Genomic DNA, 23112 nt, shown 5'->3' on the forward strand with positions numbered 1-23112 from the left:
TTTAGCTGCAGAAACTTAAAAACACCTTGTTCTAGACTCCTGATCCATAGAACAGATGAGTTTTCTGGTTCAAGTGAGGAGGAGGGTGGACCTGAGACCACACCTTGTCCAGCACTCAGGAACCTGTAGCAATCCCACAGAGCTATAGAAAGGGCCTTCGGAAACCCCTTGTGGGTCACCACTCTGGAACCCCTGACTGTGACACTCATGGGTCCTGCCCCCATGCCCCTCAGGTCAGAGAGACATCTCAGAGCAGGCTTCACAGGGGGTGAGGGGACATGCTGAGGACTAGTGGTCAGCCAGACTAGTGGCTGTGCATTCAAGGCACCTGCCCGGTGATGTGGTCAGGCTGCAAGTGATTGTAATACGCAGTGTGGACTAAGACACTCAGTGGGTTACAAACTCCATCTCCCCGGGGCACGGCCAAGGCCAGGGCCAGTGCCAATGCCAGTATGAGGAGCCAGGAGGTGTGGGCACTGGCCTGGGAGGCAGGACTGGTCCTGGTCCTGATGCTGCTGTGAACTTACTTTGTGAGTTGGTATCTTCTCTGGTTGTCCCCTGTGAGTGCTGGGCTAACTGTTCCCCTCCTGGGGGGACGGCATCCCTGCACTCAGGAGGGCCCACCGAGTGCTCATCCCCTCTGGTCCTGAGGAGCCTGGCCACAGGTGTGGCCCAGGCGGGGAAGGGGCATTGTCCTTATCCATAGCCACCCTTCCTCCAAGAAATCTTCAGTCTCTCAGCTACACAAATGGGTTAACTGAGGTCTGAGGAGAAAAACACTATTTGCCACATCCTTTCTGACCAGCCTTCAATAGAACCATGAGTTCTGACCTCGGGCCCTGGAGCTGCCCACGTGTCTCTGCCACTTCTCCATCGTCTTCCTTAGCTCTGCCTCACCTCCTGCGACCCCTCTCAGCCCACGCACAGCCCACAACCCCTGGCCAGCCTCTGAAGCCCAACAGCAGGCCAAGGCTGGGCCTGGACGGCCTCTGAGCCTCTGGAGCTGGGGGAGAGGGAGGGACGGGCTTGGGGAGGGGTCAAGGGGTGAGCCCCAATGCTCATGCATGCCATAGGGTCCTCCAAGCCCTCCTCTCCTTGCAGGATGCTGCAGAACAACCAGCTGGGGGGCATCCCAGCCGAGGCCCTGTGGCAGCTGCCGAGCCTGCAGTCTCTGTGAGTCCCCCCCATGCGCCTCTTCATTCCCCACGTTCAGAGGGCTACAGCGCTCCAGGCTTTGGTGTGCACGAGTGTGTGTTGTCATCAGAGTGTGTGTGTGTGTGTGTGTGTGTAGATCCAAGTGTGTATCAGGGAAGGGAGGCTTCAAACCCCGCCGAGGACTGTGGGAAGGGACCTCCCTAGGTGGGGCCACCAGGGCAGCCATCCTGGGGCATCTGGTGTTCTGCCCTAAAGCCTGGGGTGGGGGCAGAGTAGGCCATTCCCCCCAAGAAGTGTCAGGAAGAGGCTGTCTCCTCCACGGAGGCTGCTCTAGCCCCAGGGCTTTGGGTGTGGGATGGCCCAGACACCCATTTTCCCCGGCTTGGGTGGCACCGCCCCCCTTCAGGGTCCCCTGCACTTCCTCGCCTGCCCAGTAGGGGCGCTGTGGACAGGAGACAGAGCCAGGGTGGCAGGACAGGTGATGCCACCTGACTAAGCAGTGGCCTGCTGCTCAGGGCCAGGTGCTGGTTTACTCAGTAGTGCATCGCCAAGCCTGGAATGCGGTCGTGCCTCTCACGTGCTCGCCAAACCAACCAAATGTTCAGGTTCATCCACATGGAACAGTGTATAGATGTCTGGGAAGAAACCAAAGTCAGGAGGCAGTTCTGGGCATCAGGGTTATCCAGTGGGGGAAACTGAGGCACAGCTAACATGCAGTGTGTCAGGACAAAGGTCTCAGCCCGTGGGGTGGAATTAGACAACTGCAGCCTGCCCTGACCCTCCATGGTAGGGGATGGGAGTGGGAAAGGAGGTTTTCCTCCCAGGACCCATAAGTGGAAGCCTCAGGCTGGGTGGGGGTCTGACTGCCAGCTGTACCCTACCCCCACAGCCATGCCTGTCTCTCTACCCTGCCTCCTGCTTCTGTGTCTGCACCCAGGGGGCACCAGCTGTGCAGCTGGGCCCTGCCTGCCCTCATTTTCTCTCCTTCCTGTTCTCTACCCCAGCAAATGCTGGGCCTCTGGCCCAGCTACCTCCTCTCATCAGGTCATTTCCAACCAGGGCAGGTGCCCCAGCCCTAGAGTCTAGAGCAGGGGTCCCCAAACTTTTTACACAGGGGGCCAGTTCACTGTCTCTCAGACCGTTGGAGGGCCGGACTATAAAAAAAACTATGAACAAATTCCTATGCACACTGCACATATCTTATTTTAAAGTAAAAAAACAAAACAGGAACAAATACAATATTTAAAATAAAGAACAAGTAAATTTAAATCAACAAACTGACCAATATTTCAATGGGAACTATGCTCTTCTCACTGACCACCAATGAAAGAGGTACCCTTCCAGAAGTGCGACGGGGGCCGGATAAATGGCCTCAGGGGGCCGCATGTGGCCCACAGGCCATAGTTTGGGGACCCCTGGTCTAGAGGCTACTATCAGAAGATCAAAGGCCAGAAAAGCCTGGGCTGTCTGCTCCTCCCCCCATTCCCAGCCCCAAAGGCTCCGTCCTATCCATCAGGGCTACAAGGGAAGCCATTTTTGGTGGCCATTGTTGGGTGGCCCTCCCTCCTTCCCCACAAGTACTAGCAAATAGAAATTTCCTCCTTCCTCTTGGAAGCCAGTGATCAGGGAGGGGGGACACGTCCCTGCTCACTCCCTTCTCCAAGGCAACCAGGCCCACCCAGGGTTCAGGTCTCTGGAGGAGGCTGTTCCTCTCCAGAAGGGAGGTCAGTGAATGAGCACTTGGGGACCTTCCTGGGACCTCTGTAACAGTTCTGTCCTGGGGTCTACTTTTGACCTGCTAGAACCAGATCCCAGAGCAGGAGGAAGGATGTCGTGTGAGTGAGGAGTGAGGGGACCCCAGGACCCCAATCAGACATTGCCCCCAGGCCATTTGGCTTGAAGCTGGGTGGGCTGCACCCAGCCCCCACACTTCTCCCCAGTGCACTTGCTTCCTCCCCAGCCGACGTGGAAGGGAGAGGGTGGCAGTGCCAGCCATGTCCCGCCAGGCTGCAGCCCAGGCCAAGAGAAACCACGGGCAGCCAGCAGAGCCTGAGGCAAAATAGAAACTGGGTGGGGGCGAGACAGGGTGGGGGGCAGTGTATCCTTCGAAAAGCAGGAAAATAGCTCAGAAAGGCCCCGGGACCGGGCTGGGCTGGGCCCAGAGAACAGTTGGAAAAGCAGGGAGGAGACAGAAAAACCGCCCAGTCCTGGACACCCTCCGGGGAGCAGTGACTGCAAAGGGCAGCCACATGGACCCGCCGACACTGAGCCGAGCTGGGAGGTGATCAGGAGAGGTGCACCCGCAGTCCAGCTGGCACAACCCTCTTAGTAGGCTCCCCAGACACTGCAGCCTGTGCGGCCCGGGGGAGTGGGATGGAGGTGTATGTATGTGAGCTGGGCCTGGGTGGTGTGGGAAGGGACAGTGGCTTCCACTCAACCACCCTTCAAAATGCTAAACACACTCATGCATCTGCTTGAATCCCAAAGCCTGTAGGCAGCTAAAGCCCAGAAAAGTTAAGCACCATGCCCGAGACACAGAGCTAGGGTGCATCCGAGCTGCAACTCCCAGGTCCCAGGCACTTCCCTGCTCTCCTGCAGGGTATGCTCGAAGGGTGTTGCCCCTGAGTTGCTTGTTACTTCTCTGTGTCCTCTCGCTCTTTACAATGGAAAGTATAAACAACAGAAGCTTATTTCTTTCTAACAGTTCTAGAGGCTGGAGGTCTGAGACCAGGGGATCTGCATGGTTGAGTTCTGGGGAGGGGCCTGTTCTGGGTTGGAGAGGGCCTATTTCTCCTTGTGCCCTCACGTGCAAGGGCGCAGAGCTGGGCAGCAGGCTCTCCCTGACTCTCACAAGGAAGGGCTACTGATCCCACTCACGGGGGCTCCACCCTCATGACCTCACCTTCCCCTAGTTACCCCCCAAGGCCTTGCCTCCTAATTCCATCACATTAAGGGGCCGGGTTCAAACATAGGAATATTTTGGAGGGACACAAACATGCAGCCCACACAAGGGGTGGTGCTGGTCACCTGGGAACCAGGGCATCAGCATTGATACTTTGCAAGAGGGCATGGGGCTGGTGTAGCCAATGACCACCTGCATGTGAAGAGCAGCAGGGCATTTCCAGGAGCTGTCCCCCAAAATGGCTCTTCTGTCTCCTCCTTGCGAGGAGAGCACCTGCAGTGACAACTGCCTGACAGAGCTGGGAGGGAATGGCACTGTGCATGCTCCCAGGGGGTCGGAGACTGAGCCGGGGGGTGGGGGGCTTGTGCTGAGGGTCACAGGGCCCAACCAGGGCATGTTACCTCTCAGCCTTCTTGACAAGTATCCTCAAGAGGGATTGGGGAGTTCTTGAGGGAGGCATTTTCCAACCCTGCTGGGCGCTGAACAAAGGAGGAGGAGGATGCCATGGGGGAGGAGGGAGCAGCGAGACCCTGAGTCTGGACAGCTCTGGTCTAAGGCTTTATCCTAGAGATACCCCATCTCCCATAGAGAAGCCCCTCAAGCTGCCCCTGAGGTCCAGTGAATGCTGTCAGCATCACCCAACCTTCTTACTAGCCAGAGGGCCCTGAGGCCCTGGCACTCTGTGGGGCCTGGCCAAGGGGTCCTCAGGGACATGCGAGGTGGCAGATGGCTCCCCGGCATGGCTATTTCGGGCTCTGTGATTATATGCTGCTGCATTTGGATCTCCCCAAGGTTCCGGGAGTTGATTGCTACGTGTGTCTGGGGCAGAGGCTGCTCTGAGGTGGGTGGGCATGCGGCAGCCCCCTGCACGTGATGAAGGCCTGAATGTGGGTAATTTCGCTGCTGGAGGTACTAGGAGTGTGTCCGTGGTGGACTGGGCCCTAGGATCCTGGGGAGGTTCTTTCAGTTGTAAATGCTGGTGTGGGATAGAGGTGGCCCAAGTGGACCACCCAGGAGCAGCATGGTGCCTAGGCCCCACCAGGAATGCCTCCACCCAGACTACTTGTGGGTCTCCCTGGTCCCCCAGCCCCCTGAGCCCTGGAGGCCCAGGCCTGAGAGACCTGAAAGAGACCGGAGTGTCCTTCAGGTTGGGGCTGAGGGAGCTGATAGCTCAGATGTGGTTTAGGTGCATGTGGGTCCCAGGCAGAGCCAAGAAGTGGGGCGACCCCTCCCGAAGAGAGAGCAGAGACAAGCTTCCTCTTCCTCTGTGTCATTGCCCCTTCCTGAGCAGCTGCAGGGTCTGGATGTGTCCAGGGGGAACAGGAGACCCAACCACTGGTATCCATTCCTCCCTCCCTCCCTCCCTCCCTCCTTCCCTCCCTCTTTCCCTTCCTCCTTCCCTTCCTTCATTCCTCCCCTCCTCTCTGTATTGCTCTGTTCTTTTTTTTTTTTGTATTTTTCTGAAGTTGGAAACGGGGAGGCAGTTTCCAACTGCCAACGGGCAGACTCCCACATGCGCCCGACCAAGATCCACCCGGCATGCCCACCAGGGGGCGATGCTCTGCCTATCTGGGCATTGTTCTGTTGCAACCAGGGCCATTCTAGCACCTGAGGCAGAGGCCATGGAGCCATCCTCAGCGCCTGGGCCAACTTTGCTCCAATGGAGCCTTGGCTGTGGGAGGGGAAGAGAGAGACAGAGAGGAAGGAGAGGGGGAAGGGTGGAGAAGCAGATGGGTGCTTCTCCTGTGTGCCCTGGCCGGGAATCGAACCCGGGACTCCTGCACGCCAGGCCGACGCTCTACCACTGAGCCAACCAGCCAGGGCCTATTGCTCTGTTCTTTCACTGGAGTGACTGAAATGCCTGGCAGACAAGTTACTGGGGCCAATAACCAAACAAGGCCCCTGCCTTCCAGCAGCTTGACACTAATGCGGGAATGTCACACAACTAGACCCCTGTCTTCTGCCCTCCCTGTTCAATCCTGGAGCTGAGACAGAGAAGTGCGTGCATGGAACACAAGGTGGAGTGGATGCCGGCTGTGTTCCAGGCTCTGGGCGAGTGCTGAGCAGACCTCTCCTGTACTCCTGGCAGCTAACCTCTAAGGGAGGACCGCATTTCCTATCTCACAGGCGAGAAGTGAAGGTGGGAGTCAATCACAGGGTTGGTAGAGGGTATCTGAATTCTGAGCACTGGCATCACCACGACTCCAGGCTATGAGGGAGCCCAGAGATCTGGTTCCCAAGGCTGCTGGCCTCACCACACTAGGGAAGCTTACAAAGTGCAGGTTCCTGGGCCCCTTCTCAGACCTCCTGAGTTGAAATCTTGAGGGCTGGGACCTGGGAACCTGTATTTGAAAAACTCCTTGGTGACACCTGATCAGAGCCAGATTTGGGGGCTGCTGGTCTGGTCCTTGCTATTCTGGGTCCTGAGGGAGGAAGGTCAGCAGTGCAGACACTCAGGCTGTCTCAGACCAAGTGAGTCAAGTCAGGGTCTATGTTTTATCAGGACCCGCCCCTGAGGGGCAGGTGGTTAGGGTGTTCATGTGCAGTTATAGGCTGGAAGCCACCGCTCTGCTGTCCTAGGGCTTCTGGGTTACCCTGCCCTCTTCCACCGTTACACGCTGCCCACATCGCCTGTCCCCAGGCCCTGTAAACCTGCTCTGCAGTGTCCTCAAGCCGTGGCCCCTTTCTGCTGCCACCTGCATGCACAGGAGGGAGTGTGTGGTTTGAATTGGTTTGGTTGTGGACCAGCCTAGAGGCCATGAGATGCCCATGACCCCTGAGGGACACAGCTGGAGACACAAAGATTAGACTTTGGGGAGAACCTCTCAGCTATTACCACAGCGGGGAGAGAGGCCAGAGTCCTTTCTCCTGAAAGTCCTTCAATGTCACAAACTCCTCATCAGTTTGAGGACAGGGAGGAGGGACCATCTCCATCTGATCCACTGGGCATTTTCTGGGAGCTACAGCATCTTTTCAGAATTCTGGAAGTGAGAGGAGGGGAGGGGAGGCTGGGGTCATGGCCAGGAAGGGTCGGGGACAGCACCCATGCGCCCCTGCAGCTGGTTGCTTCCCCATACCCCTCCCCAGGCCTGCAGCCACCCTGGGGAGGAAGACTAGTTAGGGGCGGAGAAAGTGTGATCTTTTTTGAGTCCATGAGTAATTTTCCATCAGTTTATGAGCCTTTGGAGCCCAGGAGGCTGCCAGCCACTGGTTGGAGTGTGGAAATTCACACGGCAGCCAGAAAAGGCAGCCAGCGCACGGCTCCTGCTCTGGCCACCACGAGGCCGTGTGGGCGGAGGCTGCCTGCCTCAGACCTCAGAACCTTAGAATTAGAAGCTGGAAGGCGTGGGTGGTCACCCGTCCAGTCTCCCATCCCATGAGAGAGGGGACCAGGCCCCAGAGAGGGAGCAACTTCCCAGGGTCCCGCAGCGAGCCAGGGCCTGGCCAGGCTGCAGCTGCCCCTCTGGGGCCGGTGGTCTCTGTGAGAGCCAGTGACCCCCCCCCCCCCCAGCCAGGCGGCTCCCAGCAATGGCTTCCTGTCCCGACTCTGTGGACTTGGCAGTGGCCTGGGGTAATGGGACAGGACAGGTTCTCGGCACTTGAGGGTGAGCTGCTCTGGGTGCAGGGTTGAAAGGATACCAAACCTTGGGGCCTTGGCAGTCCATGGAGCGGAGGTCACTGCTGCTCTCTTGTAGAGCATGCCTCGCCTTCCCTGCTCGGTCTCCTTCCTGCGTCTACTCCTGCAGGCTGCTCAGGGGCTGCTCCAATGCTTTGTGTGTTGGGGAAGGGAGAAGGGGACGGGGAGCACCTTTCTGGGCTGGAGACCACAGAGGACCATCAGCAAGGTGACCGCAGCCCCAGCTCTGGTGTCAGGAGCCACTGCACTGCAGTGTGGTACCAGACTGGGGGCTGAAGACAGACAGCAGTGACCGACCTCTCTGACCCTATCTCGTGCGTTCATCTGTAGGAACTTAGAGCTGGGATTTAACTCGGTGTGTCCAATTCTTAAATCTATGCTCTTTCTGCCACCCACCCACCCCCACCTCCCTCCTTCCTCTGGACTCTTTCTGAGAACCTCAGGAAGATCTGAGGAAGGAGGAACTGGGGAAGAAGGTCCCTCCTGCCTCCACGGTCCCTTTCAGGGGAAGCGGGGTCACCTGAGATGGGAGTGAGGGCATGAAAGGGACCCGTGGGGTTTTAAAATGAGAAGACACAGACTGGCCTCTGTGCTCTGTGTTTCTAGGAAAGTTGGAGAGGCGGTGGGCCTTCTCTGTCGATGGTGTGTTGTCTGGGTCCTCATGGTAGTACGTGCATCAGCCTAAATGCAGGTGGGAGTACACACTATTTATCTAAAAATCCATGCAGTGCCTTCCAAAGCCAAGACTCACACCGTTCAGAATGACCTGCTACCAGAGGATGGTCCCAATCCATAGCACCTCCACCCTCGTGGGGAGGGGAGATGTCACTGAAGGAGAAGCTGGGGCTGGAGGAGCACATCTGGGGCTGACTGGGGTGTTTATAGTTTCTGGAGCTCCAGGCTAGGGTGGGCTGGGGCTCACAAGGGAGCCAGGAGGCTCTGTCCCAGCTGGGCCATCCCGGCCCCTTCCCCTTCCCCTTCCTGCTCCAGCTGCAGCAACAGGATCAGGGCTGTATGGCTTCTGCAGGGAGCCACCGGACTCTGGTCAGCGCAGCTGCCTCAGTTGCAGCCTGCTCCCCTGGCCCTCATTAACCAGCACATCTACTGACTGGAACCTGAAGGCCGTTATAGTACCCCCCCACCCCAGAACACCTGGAGTAGGGGAGGAGCCACCTGGAAGGGAAAGGAAGTGGTGGAGGCTGGGTCCCTGCTTAGCTTTGCAGTCTGTGGAGGTGGATGGACCAGGGGGAGTGGTAAAGGGTGGGGCCTAAGCCCCCCCCATCAAAGGGCACCCCTAAGCAATCTTGCTCCTCTGACCAGAAACCACCTGCCCCCAGGGCCCAGCTGGGGCAGATCTTCTTTGAGTAACACTGGCTTTCACACCGGTTTCCCTGCTCTCCGCACAGTAGAGTGGAGTCACTTCCCCCTACTCCCCAGCTCCCCAGACCTGTCCTCTTCTACCTCCAAGCCTTGCTTCTCTACTATCTGTATCAGTGAGACACTCACCTCCTCTAGGAAGTCCTCCTAGACTGATTCCATCTGACTCTGAGCCTGCTGGACACATGGGGAACAGAGTTCCTGGGCCAGGTACCCTCAGTCAGAACTGGGATGGCCAGGTGTGTGGGGGGCCTGACCTGGGGAGAGGAGAGCCAGAAACATCGAAGCAGAGCTCTCCTGTCTTTGCTAGACCTGTAGCCCACCAGCAGCTACATTCTGCCAGGGTGGAGGGGCACCTGGTCAGAGTTTAGACTGGCAGGGAGAGACAGGGTGTAGGGTCAGGAAATCAGTGCCCTTTAGGTATTGCCTGGAGGTCTGGCTTCAGACATGGGGGTCGGGACACTAAGTGTTGACCTTGGGCAAGTCTTCACGGTTTGAGAATGAGTGCTGTGCTCAGCCCAGGGCAGATGTCTCTGGCTCACGTGACCTGACCCTGTCTGAGTCTTGACCATGTCCAGGCTGCTGTGCATCTGGACAGTCAGGGAAGGGGGTGCTTCCTGGTGCCGGCTTTGGGCCAGGCCCACCACCCGCTCTCCCACTCACCCCTAATTCAGGCCCTGGACGTGTCCAGCCTGGAGCCCTGACACGGTGCTAGCATTCCTCAGGGAGCCCAGCTGAATGGGGGACAGTTAAGAGAACCTGCAGGCAAGAACCTGGACCATAGCCACGGCCCTGCAGCTCCATGGCCGGGACCTGGTGACCTACTGGGCAGGTGACCCAGCAAAGGTGAGACACAGAGCAGGCGACAGCAGGGTGTGTCCCTCCCCAGCACCCTCCCCCCCCCAGCCTCCATGTGCCCCCCCAGCTCTCAGTCTGGGACTTTAATTATATACTGACGCCATTTGTTTTTAAAAAAACATGTTTATTTTTGTTCTGACTCATCATAGAAAATTTAGAAAATACGAAGACTAAAAAAAGGAAAATAAAAATCACCCACAGTTCTACCACCCAGACACAATGTTTGTGGGCATTTCTGTGTGTCTGTGAGCACACACACAGTTGCAGCACACACACTCCCTCATGCAGCGTGCAGCCTGACAGACCGTACGGGGCCCAGTCTGTTGTCCTTTAGCGTCCTGCTCAGATAGTTTTCCATGCTTTTAAAAACTAAGGAGATTCATGTAGCACAGAACACTCCCTTTGAAGTTGGATGTCCTGTGGGTTTCAGCACATTTGCAGACTTGTGCGACCATCGCAACTGTCTGATCGCAGAACTTTTTCATCCCCCCAAAGAAGACCTTCCCTCGCCCCTTCCAGGAGCCACTGACAAGCTCTGGGCCCTCTCTGTCTCCGGCTTGCTACTCTGGATGTTTGGTGTGGCTGGAGCCACACAGTGCGCAGCTTTCCGTGTCTGGCTTCTCCCCAAGCACGGAGGGCTCAGGGTTCAGCTGTGCAGTGTCCATATGTGTGCCAGGCCCATTCCTTTTCCTGGCTGAATGGCCCCCACTGTGGACAGGCTACGTTTGGTGGACAAACCTCTAGCGGTAGACATGGGTTGCTTCCTCTGTCTGGTGACAGTGCTGCCCTGAACTCCTGTGCAGACGTGTTTTCAGTTGCCCTTCATTTCAATGGGGAATGACCAAAGCATTGACTTGTTTCCTCTACTTCCTTCCTAGATCGGGGCTTCTGCACGGGGTGGGGGCAGTGAGCTTTGTGGACCATCAGTCAGGGGCAGATGGTGAGTGTAGGGGGACTGGCACCGTGTGGGGTTTGGTCTGGAGGCTCCTGAAGGTTTGTTTTTTTTCCCCATTGATTTGGGGGGGGAGGAGAAGCATCAACTCGTTGTTCCACTTAGTTGTTCCATCAAGCACTCATCGGTTGCTTCTTGTACGTACCCTGACCAGGGGTCGAACCCATGACCTTGGTGTACTGGGGACATTCTATCTATTGAGCCACTCAGCCAGGGACAGGAGAGGAGGTTTAAGTGGAGCTTTGAAAAGAGTGGGGGGAAGCAAATTTCAAACAGGCCACCAGCCTGTACAAAGTGCAGAGATGGAAGACCACGCACTCTAGGACCAGGGGGAGGAGGAGACATGTAGTTAGTTCCCAGGAAGAACGGAGTGGGGGCCTTCAGAGAAATGGTGCTGGTGAGAGAGTCATTCCAGGGAGGAGCCTTGAAACTCAAGCTGCAGGGTTTGGAGTTGACCAGAAGCCCAGGTGACTTTGAGCAAGAGAGAGACAGGATCACAGCCTGTGGGGGGAGGGGTGGCAGGGGTGTCCCTAGGCTGTGTGAATGATGGAAGGACAGATGGATGGATGGATGGATGGATGGATAGATAGGCTGGGAGAACAGGACTAATGCCACACACCTATAACCTCCCAGGTCTAGTTCTGGCCTGCAGGGAGCCTACAAGACCCTGGAAATGAGAAAGGAAGAAATAGATTGTGGGAAGGACTGAACCCCGTGTTAAGGAAACCAGAACTGATGTGGACTTTCCCTCCTCTCTTCCCTCCCTTCCCCCTATGCTACCTTTAAAAGTGTTAGCATGTGGCTTGGTCTCCCCTGGTGCCTCTCCCGACAGAGTCTGCCGGATGACATTTAACGATCTTTAACACACTGGGATGTTGCTTATGTTTCCTAACCCTCTGACATCACTGCTCCTCTCCGGAGAGGCACATTGGGAAACCCCGTCCGCCTCTCCCTCCACACCACAGCTGCCCTTTGCCAGGGCAGACATCCAGGCCCCAGGGACCACAGAGCCTGGTCTCAGACACATCCCAGACAGCTCAGGACGACCCCAGAGACCAGCCTGACAGTAGGGATCCCACGGCTGGAGGCGGGGAGATGGATGAGATGGCTTTTAGTGGTCCCCACCCCAGGATTCCGGGACTGTCACCCACAAAGCTGGCTTTTTGCCCAGACCTGTAGTCTGGGTCTCCAGGAGACACTCATAAAGGCTGCACACAGAGTCCCTCTGTGCCTCCTGGAGGGCCAGCCACTGAGACACAGGGAAGGGTGGGTGCTCAGGTATCAGTCTTTGATGTGCGGGTTTTGGGGCTCTGGCTCATCCATCAGGGCCGGAGGTGGGTTGGGCTCAGGCTCCAGTTCTGGCTTAAGGCTGCCTGGAGCGCGGTGCAGCTGCCTTCATCTAACCTCCCACCTTTGATGTGCTGAAGGCCCACGGTAAGGGGCAGGACCTTAGTGGGTGGTACAGACCAGAGCTGACGGAACTCAGACCTTCTCCTGGACAAGAAGCCTGGCTCTCTGCTGCCCCCCAGCCAGTGGGAGCACAAAGGTTACAGGGGCTCCATCCACCTGCACTCCTCACTTCACCTTTCCTCCTGCAGGGAAGTCTCTGTCACCACCTCCCCCACCCCAGGAATGTTCAGTTCTCAGTTTCCAGCTTTAGGAGTTTTCATTTCCAAAACCTGTGAGGGCCTGGCACTCACTCCAGTGTGTGGAGGGTTACTAGGACCCAGGGGAGGGGCCCAGTATTGGACTTAAGCTCTTCACCAGACCTCTGCCAGCGACATGATGGGACACAGCATCCTCCTTTGTGGGGTGTCTGGAGGCTGCCCGATGGCCCTCCTTTAGGGACAGAGGCTGAGGAACATCTCCCAAGTGGATGCGGGCAGGAGAGAGCTCAACACTGAACTCAAAGCCAACAACCGGCCCCGGCCAGTTAGCTCTGTCAGTTGAAGCATCGTCCCAAAACACCAAGGCTGGGGGTTCCATGCCTGGTCAGGGCACACACAGGAGGCCATTGATGGATGTGTAACTAGCAGAATGACAAATGAATGCTTCTCTCTCTCTCTCTGTCTCCCCCAATCTCCTCTCTCCGTCTCTATAAAGAATCAATTAGAAAAGCCAGCAACCTTCTTTGGTTCTGCCATCTCTCCACCCTGTGACCTGGTGATTGCCCCTTCCCTCCCTAGTCGAGTGGGCTCCTCCGTGCTCTGAGCAGTGCAGGGAGCCCCCTGGTCTCCATCAGCGAGGACACAGGCTGGTGCCCACTGCAAGCACCTTTCAGGGAAAGAGGATGCAACCCTCTCTAGGGTCATCGGTCTGATGGGGAGAAAAGCAGAAAAGCAGTCAGAGTGGACCAAAGCTGAACGAAGTCCGAGATGGGCCGGCTCCCTTTCCCTGGCCCAGAGTGCCCTGTGTTCCATGTCTATGTCCTGTTTCTAGAACTTTCTCTCAAAAAGCTGTTTTCCATGAAAATGCTACCTTATAATATTGTCAGATTTTTAGCAACATGGATGGGCAGCTCCTTTACTCCAAAAAAGGAATGTTGTCCTCACGGTAGAATTGTAGTCACTTGAAATGCTTGTGGGCCTTGGGGGTGGGGGTGAGCTGCCCTAAGCCTCTGTGTGACACCACAAGCCTGTGAGGTGGCCTGCCCAGCAAGTCCCTGCTGGGGACACAGGACACAACACAGAGTTTCTCCAAAGAGGGCAGGACAGTGTCACAGGACCCTTCAAGCCAGCCCTCCTTTGCAGGTAAAGAAACTGAGCCCAGAGAGGAAGGGCCTGGGGGAGGCCCAGAGCTCTGTGCCTGCAGGTACCAGGACTTTGCCAGCCCCTCCCGCACCTGAGTTGTCTTTCTTGGCCTCAGACTCCCCAGGGCCTACAAGTTCCAGTTCAGATTCCTGAAACCTCCGGGGACTGGCTCACACAGCCCGGCAGCCCCTGGGTACTGTCCTCTGTGCTGAAAATGCTGGTTCCCCGTCCCCTCGGTGACAGTTCAGTTATTCCTCAAGGCCCAGTGCAAGTGCCCCTCCTCTGGGAGGGCTGTCCCCCCTTCCTTTCCCTTTTCTGGACAGATGATTCATAGGCTCTTGTTTGTCCACTCAGCCCCCAGCGCCCAGCACCTGCAGACGCAGGCTCGTGCTCACACACACATGTGCACATGTGTGCACATGCATGCACACACTGCATTGCAGTTGGCTGGGGCAGGTGCGTCTCATCCCATCTGCAAGCCCCCTTTCTACATGCAGAGTGAGTGCCAGATACCTGCTGCACCAGCTGGGACGCAGACTAAATATGACAGATGGGCAGGGCCGGCACACCTGGGACCCGCTGAGGTCCTGTGTTTTATGACATAATGAAGAGTCTGGTGGCTTCCAGAGAAGGGCAGTGTGCTGTGCACGGTTGAGCCGGAACCGGGTAGGTGGTTGTCAGCAGGTTTCATCCAGTGACTGACTAGGAAGCTGAAGGATGGTGCCCAGTGACGAGGGGCATGTCAGGGACCTGGCAGGGAGTGGCGAAGGATTTGGGGGCAGAGGCCTGATGGAGCCCTCGTGGACCCAGAGGGGCCTCCATGAGGGCAGCGTGCCGTATTCGTGTGCGAGGGCACGTGAGTCAGGCAGAGCCAGGGTACGCTGTGTGCAGGGAGCCCCACAGCCCGGCCTTCACGGGGACCTGGTGCAGAGGCTGGGCTCGCTGCCTGTGGAAGGCCGGGCACGTCCTGGGGCTGTGCAGGTGCCAACATGCTCCCTGCTGGAGCCTCCTCTCCCTGGCAGGTTGGTCAGGGCTGTTGGTCGTCGCCCCTCCAGCAATCAATGGCTCCCACCTGGAATCTTTCCCACAAAACAACCATTTCTAGGACATACTTATAGTAAAGGTTATCCATTATTTCTCCAGGACTCAAGTTTAAATGGGCACCATACGTTTTCACTTGCTGAATCTGTGATGCTACCTCCAGCCCAGAACTGGTGCATGGGCTCTCTGCCTGCTCACCACCGACACACTCAGGCCTGACCGATCTTACCCTCTTCATCCGCCAGTTGGCTTATCTTTAGTCTGTCCAGGCGTCAGGAACAGACTGGAGATGGCTCTACCTACCCAGCTGACCTTACCTGCTCTGTTCTCTCTCCTGCCCCTCCCCTGCTCTGTCCCCACTCCCTTCAGCCCCTGCAGTGCCCACTCTCTGTTCCCACAGCCTCCCCTCTGCTTGGAACTCTCCCCTGACACGTCCCTCCTCAGCTTCCAGGCCCCCAGCCAGCGTCACTTGCCCCTGGAGGCCTCTCCTGATGCCCGCAGCACAGTGCTCCCCACCTTCTCATTGTGCTGTGACTCTCAGGGACAGGAACCCTCTCTTCCTATGCTGATGTTTATCCAGCTCTTCCCAACACCATCTGTGCATGGAGGCATCTAGGCCTTTTTTGAGAGACAGATTCCCCCACACACATACCTGACTCCCCTAGGGAGGGGCTTGAGAGAGGGTATTTGCACAAAGCTTCAGACAATCCAGCCCAGTCAGACCACCAAGCGAACGTGACCGCCATTGGAGGACCACATCTGGACTGACGGGCCTTGCCAATAAAGGGCACTCGTGGAAGGGCTTGGGGTCCCCTCAGGTCAGAGTGTGCCCTGGCCAGCTTCCTCTCCCATCCAAGCCTTCCGAGCTGGCCTGTCTGCCCACGGCCTCTTGCTAGTGAGCTGGGGACTTTCTCCCTGTGGCACTGGAGACATTGGCCAGGAAGGGCACTGGTGAAACAGCTTTGAGAAGAGATGGAAGCTCTGCTGGACCTTCCACAGTGGACAGTGCTATTGGGATGAGAGAAAGTGACCTCCCCACCACCAGGCACACCAGGTCTTCTATGGGTGCAATTATAGAGCCTCGGGCCTGTGGGGGTGGAGACCGGGCTTCCATGACGTAGGCACCTTGGGGGAGAGTCACCCCTCGGGACAAAGTCTCCCCTCAGAAAGTAACGTCCAAGAATAGATGGTGGTCACAGACCAGCTTGTCTGGGCACCGTGGGACCAACTGCATAGGATAGTAGGTTTCTAGCCCAAGTTCTAGACCAGGAGGCAGAAACCGAACCTTGACTGGGGCACCTGCAAGGCTAAGATGGGCAGGTTTCTGGCTTTGCTGGGATGCTGGGGTCTTCTAGAACTCACATCAGAAGTTCTCTGTCACCTTGGAACCTCTGGCTGTGCACAGACAGGACCACCCACCTTCTGTTCTGAGAACTGGTGCCTCAGGGAGTCAGTGGTGGCACACAGGGCTCCCTTGGGATGTCAGCAAAGCTAGGAGCCCCAGGACTTTGGCAAGAGCTCCATCAAACTATGGGTCTGGGAGGGGACAAGGAGCAGGCGGTGCCAGGCTGGGTGGTAGGGAGCAGCTGCATCTGTGGGAGCACAGAGCAGGAGATTTCCTTCCATCAGTGGCGTAATGTCTGATTCTATGGTGTGGAGTGGACCGGGGCTGGAGTGGTGACCTACCAGATAGGCATTGTGGATGCCCCAGGGTGTGAGGAAATGCTGGTCATCTACACATGGGCTGCGGATTCACCTTGGGGCTGAGAGGAAGAGTTGGTGCTGTAACAAGGAACAGATGGCATGATGGACCAGGAGCCGTGGGCCAGATGGAAGCAGAACCTGGGAATTTGCCGGGGACGCGGGGCCTGTGGGGGCCAGGTCACAGCTTTAGCCCCAGTGTACCTCGGAGCCTGTTGGGGACCTGGCTGCCCACCCTGACCAGCCCCAAGCCTTGGTCTGCGTGCATCTTGCAGCGACTAACCCTCTCCACCCTCTCTCCCCCAGGCGTCTAGATGCCAACCTCATCTCCCTGGTCCCAGAGAGGAGCTTCGAGGGGCTGTCCTGTCTCCGCCATCTGTGGCTAGATGACAATGCACTCGCCGAGGTCCCTGTCAGGGCCCTCAACAACCTCCCTGCCCTGCAGGCCATGACCCTGGCCCTCAACCGCATCAGCCACATCCCGGACTATGCCTTCCAGAACCTCTCCAGCCTCGTGGTGCTGTGAGTGCGCTGCCCACTCCCCGCGGGTCCCCTGGCTGCACAGTCACTCCTGAGCTTTGCTCTTCCTTCTGCTGCTGCGCCATCTGGGGTCTGTTTCCCCTTTGTTAAACCAAGGAGCATCATGCCCTGCTGACCCCATGAGGTTGTCATGAGGTCAGAGCCAAAGAAGGTGCCTCAGAGGATGGCACTGAGCAGATGGGAGTTGAGCTTTCTTTTCTCTGTGGGGATGTAATAACTACATCTTGTGAATGGAATGTAAGTCAAGAATTCCTTGAACGAGTTCCACCAGGCAATGCAGGTGTGTGCTCTGGCACAGGGGTGGGATAAATTCAGCCATCTTCCAGGCCAGAGAGCAGAGAAAAGCCATCACCGGTAATTAGCCAGCCCACCCCGCAGAGTAATTACCTAGGAGATAGCATCCCTGGCAGGAACTGCGGACTGAGGTTAACTCCGCCTCCCCGGTGGGAACTGTTGAGGCAAATTAGCTCCCAGCTAATTGCTGTGAGTGATTGGTAAATTCACAGGGTAATTACCAAGGGCTCGGAGGTCATGTGTAATTGGTTCGGGTTCCGCACTAATTGCCATGGGAATACGTGGGGGGGACTGGTCAGCCCCAGCTCTTGGAAACCTGGAGGAGAAGCTCCCCCTTATCTATCTAATTCTCTGTCCTGGTGCCCGGAGAGCCTGGGCGATCGTCCTCACAGGCCACACCTGTGCCAGCGAGGTCCTCAGTTGGCTTCCTTAGCCTATGATGTCATTTTTCTCTTGCATGTTTAAAGCTGCGCCTTTTAAATAGTGTGTCATTGGACAGTTTACAGCAGAAGCAGTTGCAGCGGTTTCCTTGTTCTTCTGGGCTCCGGCCTTTGCCTCCTTCTGCATCCGCCTGGCTCCTCTCCCTCTGAGTCACGATTCTCGTGGGACTCCTTCAGGCTGACGCCTGGGCGGCTGTCTGCTTGTCTGAGCCATGTCACTCTTGGCCCGTGGGTCCCCCCACCAAGCTGCAGCTCTTGTGGCTGATCTTGCGGTTATACTGGTTCCCTCACTTGCACGAGTCCCAGTGGGGGAGGTGGGGCTTCCCGGAGGACCTGTCCAGTCAGACCACCTCTGCTGGCCTACAGGCTCAGGTTGTATGAAGTGTCTGTGTTGTGCCCTCCCCCTGGGCACTCCCTTGGGCTTCAGGCCTGGTCCTCGATTCAGGGCAGAGGCCGGCAAGGATGGGAGGGCATCCACAGAGCTGCTTCTCTCCGGATTGGGGATTTTAGGGAGAATTCTCAGGATTTTGTTTTCGTGCTTGTCAATTCCTTGCCACCAGGTTTTATAGCCAGCCTACTCCAGGTTATGTCTGTCCTTATGTTGCTGCTCCTTGTGACATCTGGGGCAGTGGCAGGGTGTCTGCCATTTCACTCTTTTCCTTAGGAATTGGGAGAAGGACATTCTGTCGCTTATTTTATTTTTAATTGGCTGTTTCTCTCAGAATCCTCTCCTAAACGAATCTCCTGCCTCTCCCAGCCTGTGTGTACTTTGGCCAAGCCCCTCGTCACCCTGCACCTTTGTCCCTGCTGACATCTCTGCTGGGAATGCCCTTCCTTCTACCTGTCCATATCACCTACCCTCTGGACCACTGCCTCCATAAAACCCTCCAATACTGCGCTTCTACCTTGTCACCAGTCCCCACTGCTGAGCTCGTCTGCGGCTCCTCGCTGTAACAGAACACTTGGCCCTAATTACATGTTGTCTGCAGCGGTTGGCTGTTGGCTCCCATAAGTGTGTCTGGCCACTGAGTCAGGCAGACAGGGTCCTGGGGGGCAGGACCAGAGAGGAAGCCTCAGACCAGAGCCCCCTCGGCGCCTGCAAGTTAGGCCTCTCCTAGAACACAGTGGGAGCCCACGTCCACCCTAGTCAGGCATGCTCTGCTCTGTTTTCCTTGAATTGGAAGTCAGAAAGGGGTGGCCCATGGTCAGTCTAGCCTCAGAGCTGTGACTTCCAGCATCGGTCTCGGCCAGTCATTTTGTCCCTGGAGCCAAAGGGCTGGACCACTGGGGTCCTGTCTGTGCTTCAGCCTCCACCTCCCTCCCCCTGGCTCGGTGCTGTGGGCGCCTGGCTGACTGGTTGTCTCCTTTCCACACAGGCATCTGCACAACAACCAGATCCAGCATCTGGGGACCCACAGCTTCGAGGGGCTGCACAGTCTGGAGACACTGTGAGTGTCGGGTGTGGTCATGCTCCGTCCTGCTGCCAAGGACACTGGCAGAGGGGACAGCCAGCTGGGCAGGGAGGCTGGCATCAGGCTGCGGCCTGCTTACCACACTCCCTCCTGGCACTGTACCCTCACCCGCACGAACACCTCCCCATCAGGCGTCCCCAAGGTGGCCCAGAGAGGGGGACCCAGGGTCCCTGCCAGCAGAGACCACCAGCATAGTGACAATGTCCGAGACATGGGACAGGGAGAAGCTAGACCTCAGTGTCCAGCTTGGGGAGGGGAGCCTTAGAGTGCACCTGGGCTGATGTGAGGGCAGAACGACACTGTGCAAGGTGGCTGTGCCACAGAGGAATGTCACAGCTGCTTGCCGATTAACCTGGCCAGCTCAGCGGCTCACGGCAGATGCCCGCCTCAGCCTGACTATAAAAAGCTCCCAAGCTCTTGACTCTTAAGAAGCCGCGTCATTCACACATCAGCCCTGGGAGTCCGTGAGGGTCAGAATGCACCCAGAAGCTCCATCCTTTGCTCTCGAGTCTGCCAGTCCCCACACAATGGGCTCCCCACACAGTGGGCTCCCCAAGTACACTGGCAACACCAGCTGTATGGCCACCTGGTGCCGACCTGGAGGGCAGCATTGGGGAGAGGAGCCCTCAGGGCACAGATGTCGAGAGGTTCATTCTCTCGCCCCACACCCCACATGAATACCTCAGAGTCCCCCCTAAGTGAGGGCTGCCTCAGAAGCTGGAGCAACAGAGGGTCATGCTGGAGGCAAGTGTGGCTGAGGGTACATGTTGAGGGCCATTTGACACATGTCCCGGGAGACTGAGCTGTCGGTGTGTGTGGCAGTGGGACCATGGGGGTCATGAGGCCAGGGCCCCAGGAGCTGCTGCTATGTGGGGAGTGTCAGAGCTGCCCCTTCGGCTGGCCTTGTGCCCAGCCTGCAATCAGGGCAGGGGGAGCCTGTGCCCGCTGCACGAGCCAAGGCTATGTGTTTCCCCTCTGCAGCTGGAAGGGCAGTGACACAATTATAGCTGGGACACAGGTGCCCAGGGATATCATCACCTGTCGGGGACTGTGCAGGTCCAGGGCGGTGTGTTCGTTGACAAAACAGACATTCTGGGCCTAGCCCAGCAGCCCTCCGTCCTCTGTCCCCAGCATCGAGTACGAGCCGTGCACCCTGGTCTATGCCAGGTGTGTGGGGACCCTGTGTCCTACTGCCACCTCTCAGAGGTCACAGAGCTGGAGGCAGAGTCAGGCTGCCAGCTCCACAGAGAGGAGGGAGTCTACTCGGGCGTCCACTCAGCTTCCCAGGGCTGCTGGCTCTGCTGGGAAGCTGGCAGGCCCGCATGCAGGGCGAGGGCCAGCTGCTCTGAAAAGCCAGCCAGCAGCGACTTCCTCCGTTTAGGGCGCACCACCCGTTTCTTTCTCAATTAGGCACAGGCATGCTGTGCAGGGCACTTGGCCGCTGGCGCTGGCTTCACTACAGAGCAGCCTGCCGCCCAGTACCCACCGTGCCTTTGATGTGTGGGCACAGGGCCTCTGCATAGCCTGCACCCACTGCACAGGCTGGGAAGCCAAGGGAAAGGATGAGCACAGCCCCCACCCTAGGGGACACTGTGGAGGCAGCATGGGTGTCAAACAGCTGGGCTCTGCAGGCAGTTCTTCCGACCCTGTGACCTTGGTCATGTCCTGTGCTCTGGGGTTGCTTTCTAATCCATCATGTTGCAGGAACAGCGCTGGCTTTAGGGGTTGCTGTGTGGACCCCACAAGAGCTGCGTGGGGACGTGCCCCTGCACCCTCCTCAGCATTAGTTCCCCCGCCCTCCACTCCAGGGGTTGGTTCTTCTGACTTCTGATCTCCAATTAGAAGTGGAACAGTGTGCTCTTTCCCCGCTGTCCCTGACCACTTGCTCACAGCCAGATGTGAACGGGCAGCCGGGAATAGAAGCAGGGAGTCAGGCCTGTCCATTGTTGTATAATCGGCACCTCAGTTGTTACTGTCGAGCATTTCATGTGAGCTTCTCCCAGGAAGGGTGTTTCTCCCTCGGGCCACAGATCTCTGCCACATAGACCTCTCTCATCTCCACAGCGCTGATGAGAGGATCAAACCCCTGCCGAGCTGTGGTTTGGCTCCTCTTAGGAAGGGAGTTGCACCCGGGGCCCTGCCACCTGCAGAGGAGGGGCCAGGGTGGGCAGGCACACGTTGTCGTGCTCCTGTATGGTCACACAGCAGAAGGCACACACACAGTGCACACACCATGTAGCTCTAGTCTTCCACCCACTTGACCTCACATGCCTGCCCCATACAGTGTGGACACCTGGGCGAACACACCAGGGCAGTGTGACCTGCGACATGCTCTTCTGTGGGGCGGCCTGGGGTCCATGGCACCTCAGCCATGTGGGCTGGGTCAGCCAGAGCCTGTAGCCAGCTCAGCAGGCCCCGCAGAGGGAAGGGAGAGGAGTGGCCCACAAGTGTGCTCTGGAAGGCCCAACGAGTCTAGGTGGTGTGGGCAGGGCCCCAGGGTTGACCGCTGTTGTGCCACCCCTGCCGTCACACAGCCCCAGGCATGAGCCCTGCTGTGCTCTGAGGAGCCTGCCTTGCAGGGAGAGGCTGGGGACAGGGCTCCCAGTTCTCCCCAGGGGGCGGCACCATTCCAGACTCTGCCAGGAAAGCCAGCCTGAGGCCAATAGGAGAACTCAGTCCTACAGGCACCCCCTTCCTCCCCCGTGAGGGTGCCTGGCTCTGTGGGGAGTCAGTGTCAGAGGTGTATCAACCCCAGCCTGTGAGATCTTATCTCCTCCACCTTCCAGGTCAGACCCATCCCAAGATGTGGGGCGAGTTGCCTGTGACTAGAGTTCATGGGCACCAGCAAAGCCCCGGACCCGAGCCTCCTGCTGCCTCATACATCACGTCAGTCAGCACTGGCTCCTGTGGGCCAGGTCAGTTGCAGGCCTTCCCAGGTGTCCAGGCTGAGAAATACGAGAGTTCTCAGGCAAGAGCAGCTCTGGGGAGTGCTGCCAAGAGGTCTCAGGGCCCCGAATCCAGGCCCGTGCCGTTGGGTCAGGGCTTGGAGATGCACACTCAGGTGCCAGGCATTCTGTGCCACTAGCCAGTGGTCCTGGAATCCCTGGCTGTATTTGTCAGTGAAGGCGATGCCGCAAACAGGCAGGCACGTGCTGCTGCCCCATAAGGGGCTGCCCACACCCTAGGTCCATGTCTGCTTCTTGGCTGAACCTTAGAGGGGTGTTCCTCAGGCCTGGGCAATGGTCTCCAGCCTCATTGTAACCTCCCCTCCTGCTGGCAGATCAGACCTGGTCAGGGCCAGGTCTGGACCAGTGTGTCATGGGACTGGGAAGGGCAGGGCCGGCCTTACAGGGCTTCCCCCAGAGTCCAAGATGAAGCAGAGGTCCTGCACTATTGTCCCACTGATGACTCGGCGTGCACAAGAGAATTAAATTTTCTGTTCCCTCCAGGGCTGTCCCCCTCCCTTCCCAGCCACTGGTTGAGGCAGGAGTGTGCACACTTGGGTTGTAGGTGAGGAAACTGAGGCAGAGAGCAGACGGCATGCCCAGGTTCACTCAGTGAATGAAGAGCCAGAACCCAGTCCAGGTCTCTGCCTCCGGCCCTGCCTTGTGGTCAGAGCCGCTCCCCACCCTCGGATGCCAGCCCTGTGGGGACTGAGGAGACCCTCCCTCGCCGATCCTTAATCACCTTACTTTGTGGGTTTATTAGCTGCAAATCTGTGGGATTTTGTAGCTTGTAGAGGAATTTATGGTTCTGTATAAAATGTTTTTTTCTGGCTTTCCCTGCAGAACCACTAATGACTTCTAACAGGCGGAAAATTGAGCAGCCCACTGTTTGTCTTGTGTCCTGTGACCATGACAGGTTATTAATAGTGCTTCCCAGCACAATGCTCACTTTCTCACCACCCCACTTGGGTGCCCTCCTCTCCTCCTGGCAGTGGGACCGGAGCTTCCTGAGCCTCCCCCTCCCACAGGCGCCCTAGCCCGCTGGTTG

At 57.5% G+C, this 23112-nt stretch overlaps 1 protein-coding gene across 1 annotated transcript in view; it reads left to right on the forward strand.

Moving 5' to 3' along the window:
* Positions 1-23112, forward strand: part of LGR6 (leucine rich repeat containing G protein-coupled receptor 6) — a 71936-nt gene that overhangs the window by 24429 nt on the left and 24395 nt on the right. Inside the window, exons 4-6 of the mRNA XM_066239404.1 lie at positions 1102-1173; positions 16680-16895; positions 19024-19095. Coding sequence (XP_066095501.1) covers positions 1102-1173; positions 16680-16895; positions 19024-19095 — 360 coding nt within the window. The remainder of the gene's footprint in view (positions 1-1101; positions 1174-16679; positions 16896-19023; positions 19096-23112) is intronic.

This window comes from Saccopteryx bilineata, chromosome 1 (genome assembly GCF_036850765.1).
Source record: "Saccopteryx bilineata isolate mSacBil1 chromosome 1, mSacBil1_pri_phased_curated, whole genome shotgun sequence".
Taxonomy (NCBI): domain Eukaryota; kingdom Metazoa; phylum Chordata; class Mammalia; order Chiroptera; family Emballonuridae; genus Saccopteryx; species Saccopteryx bilineata.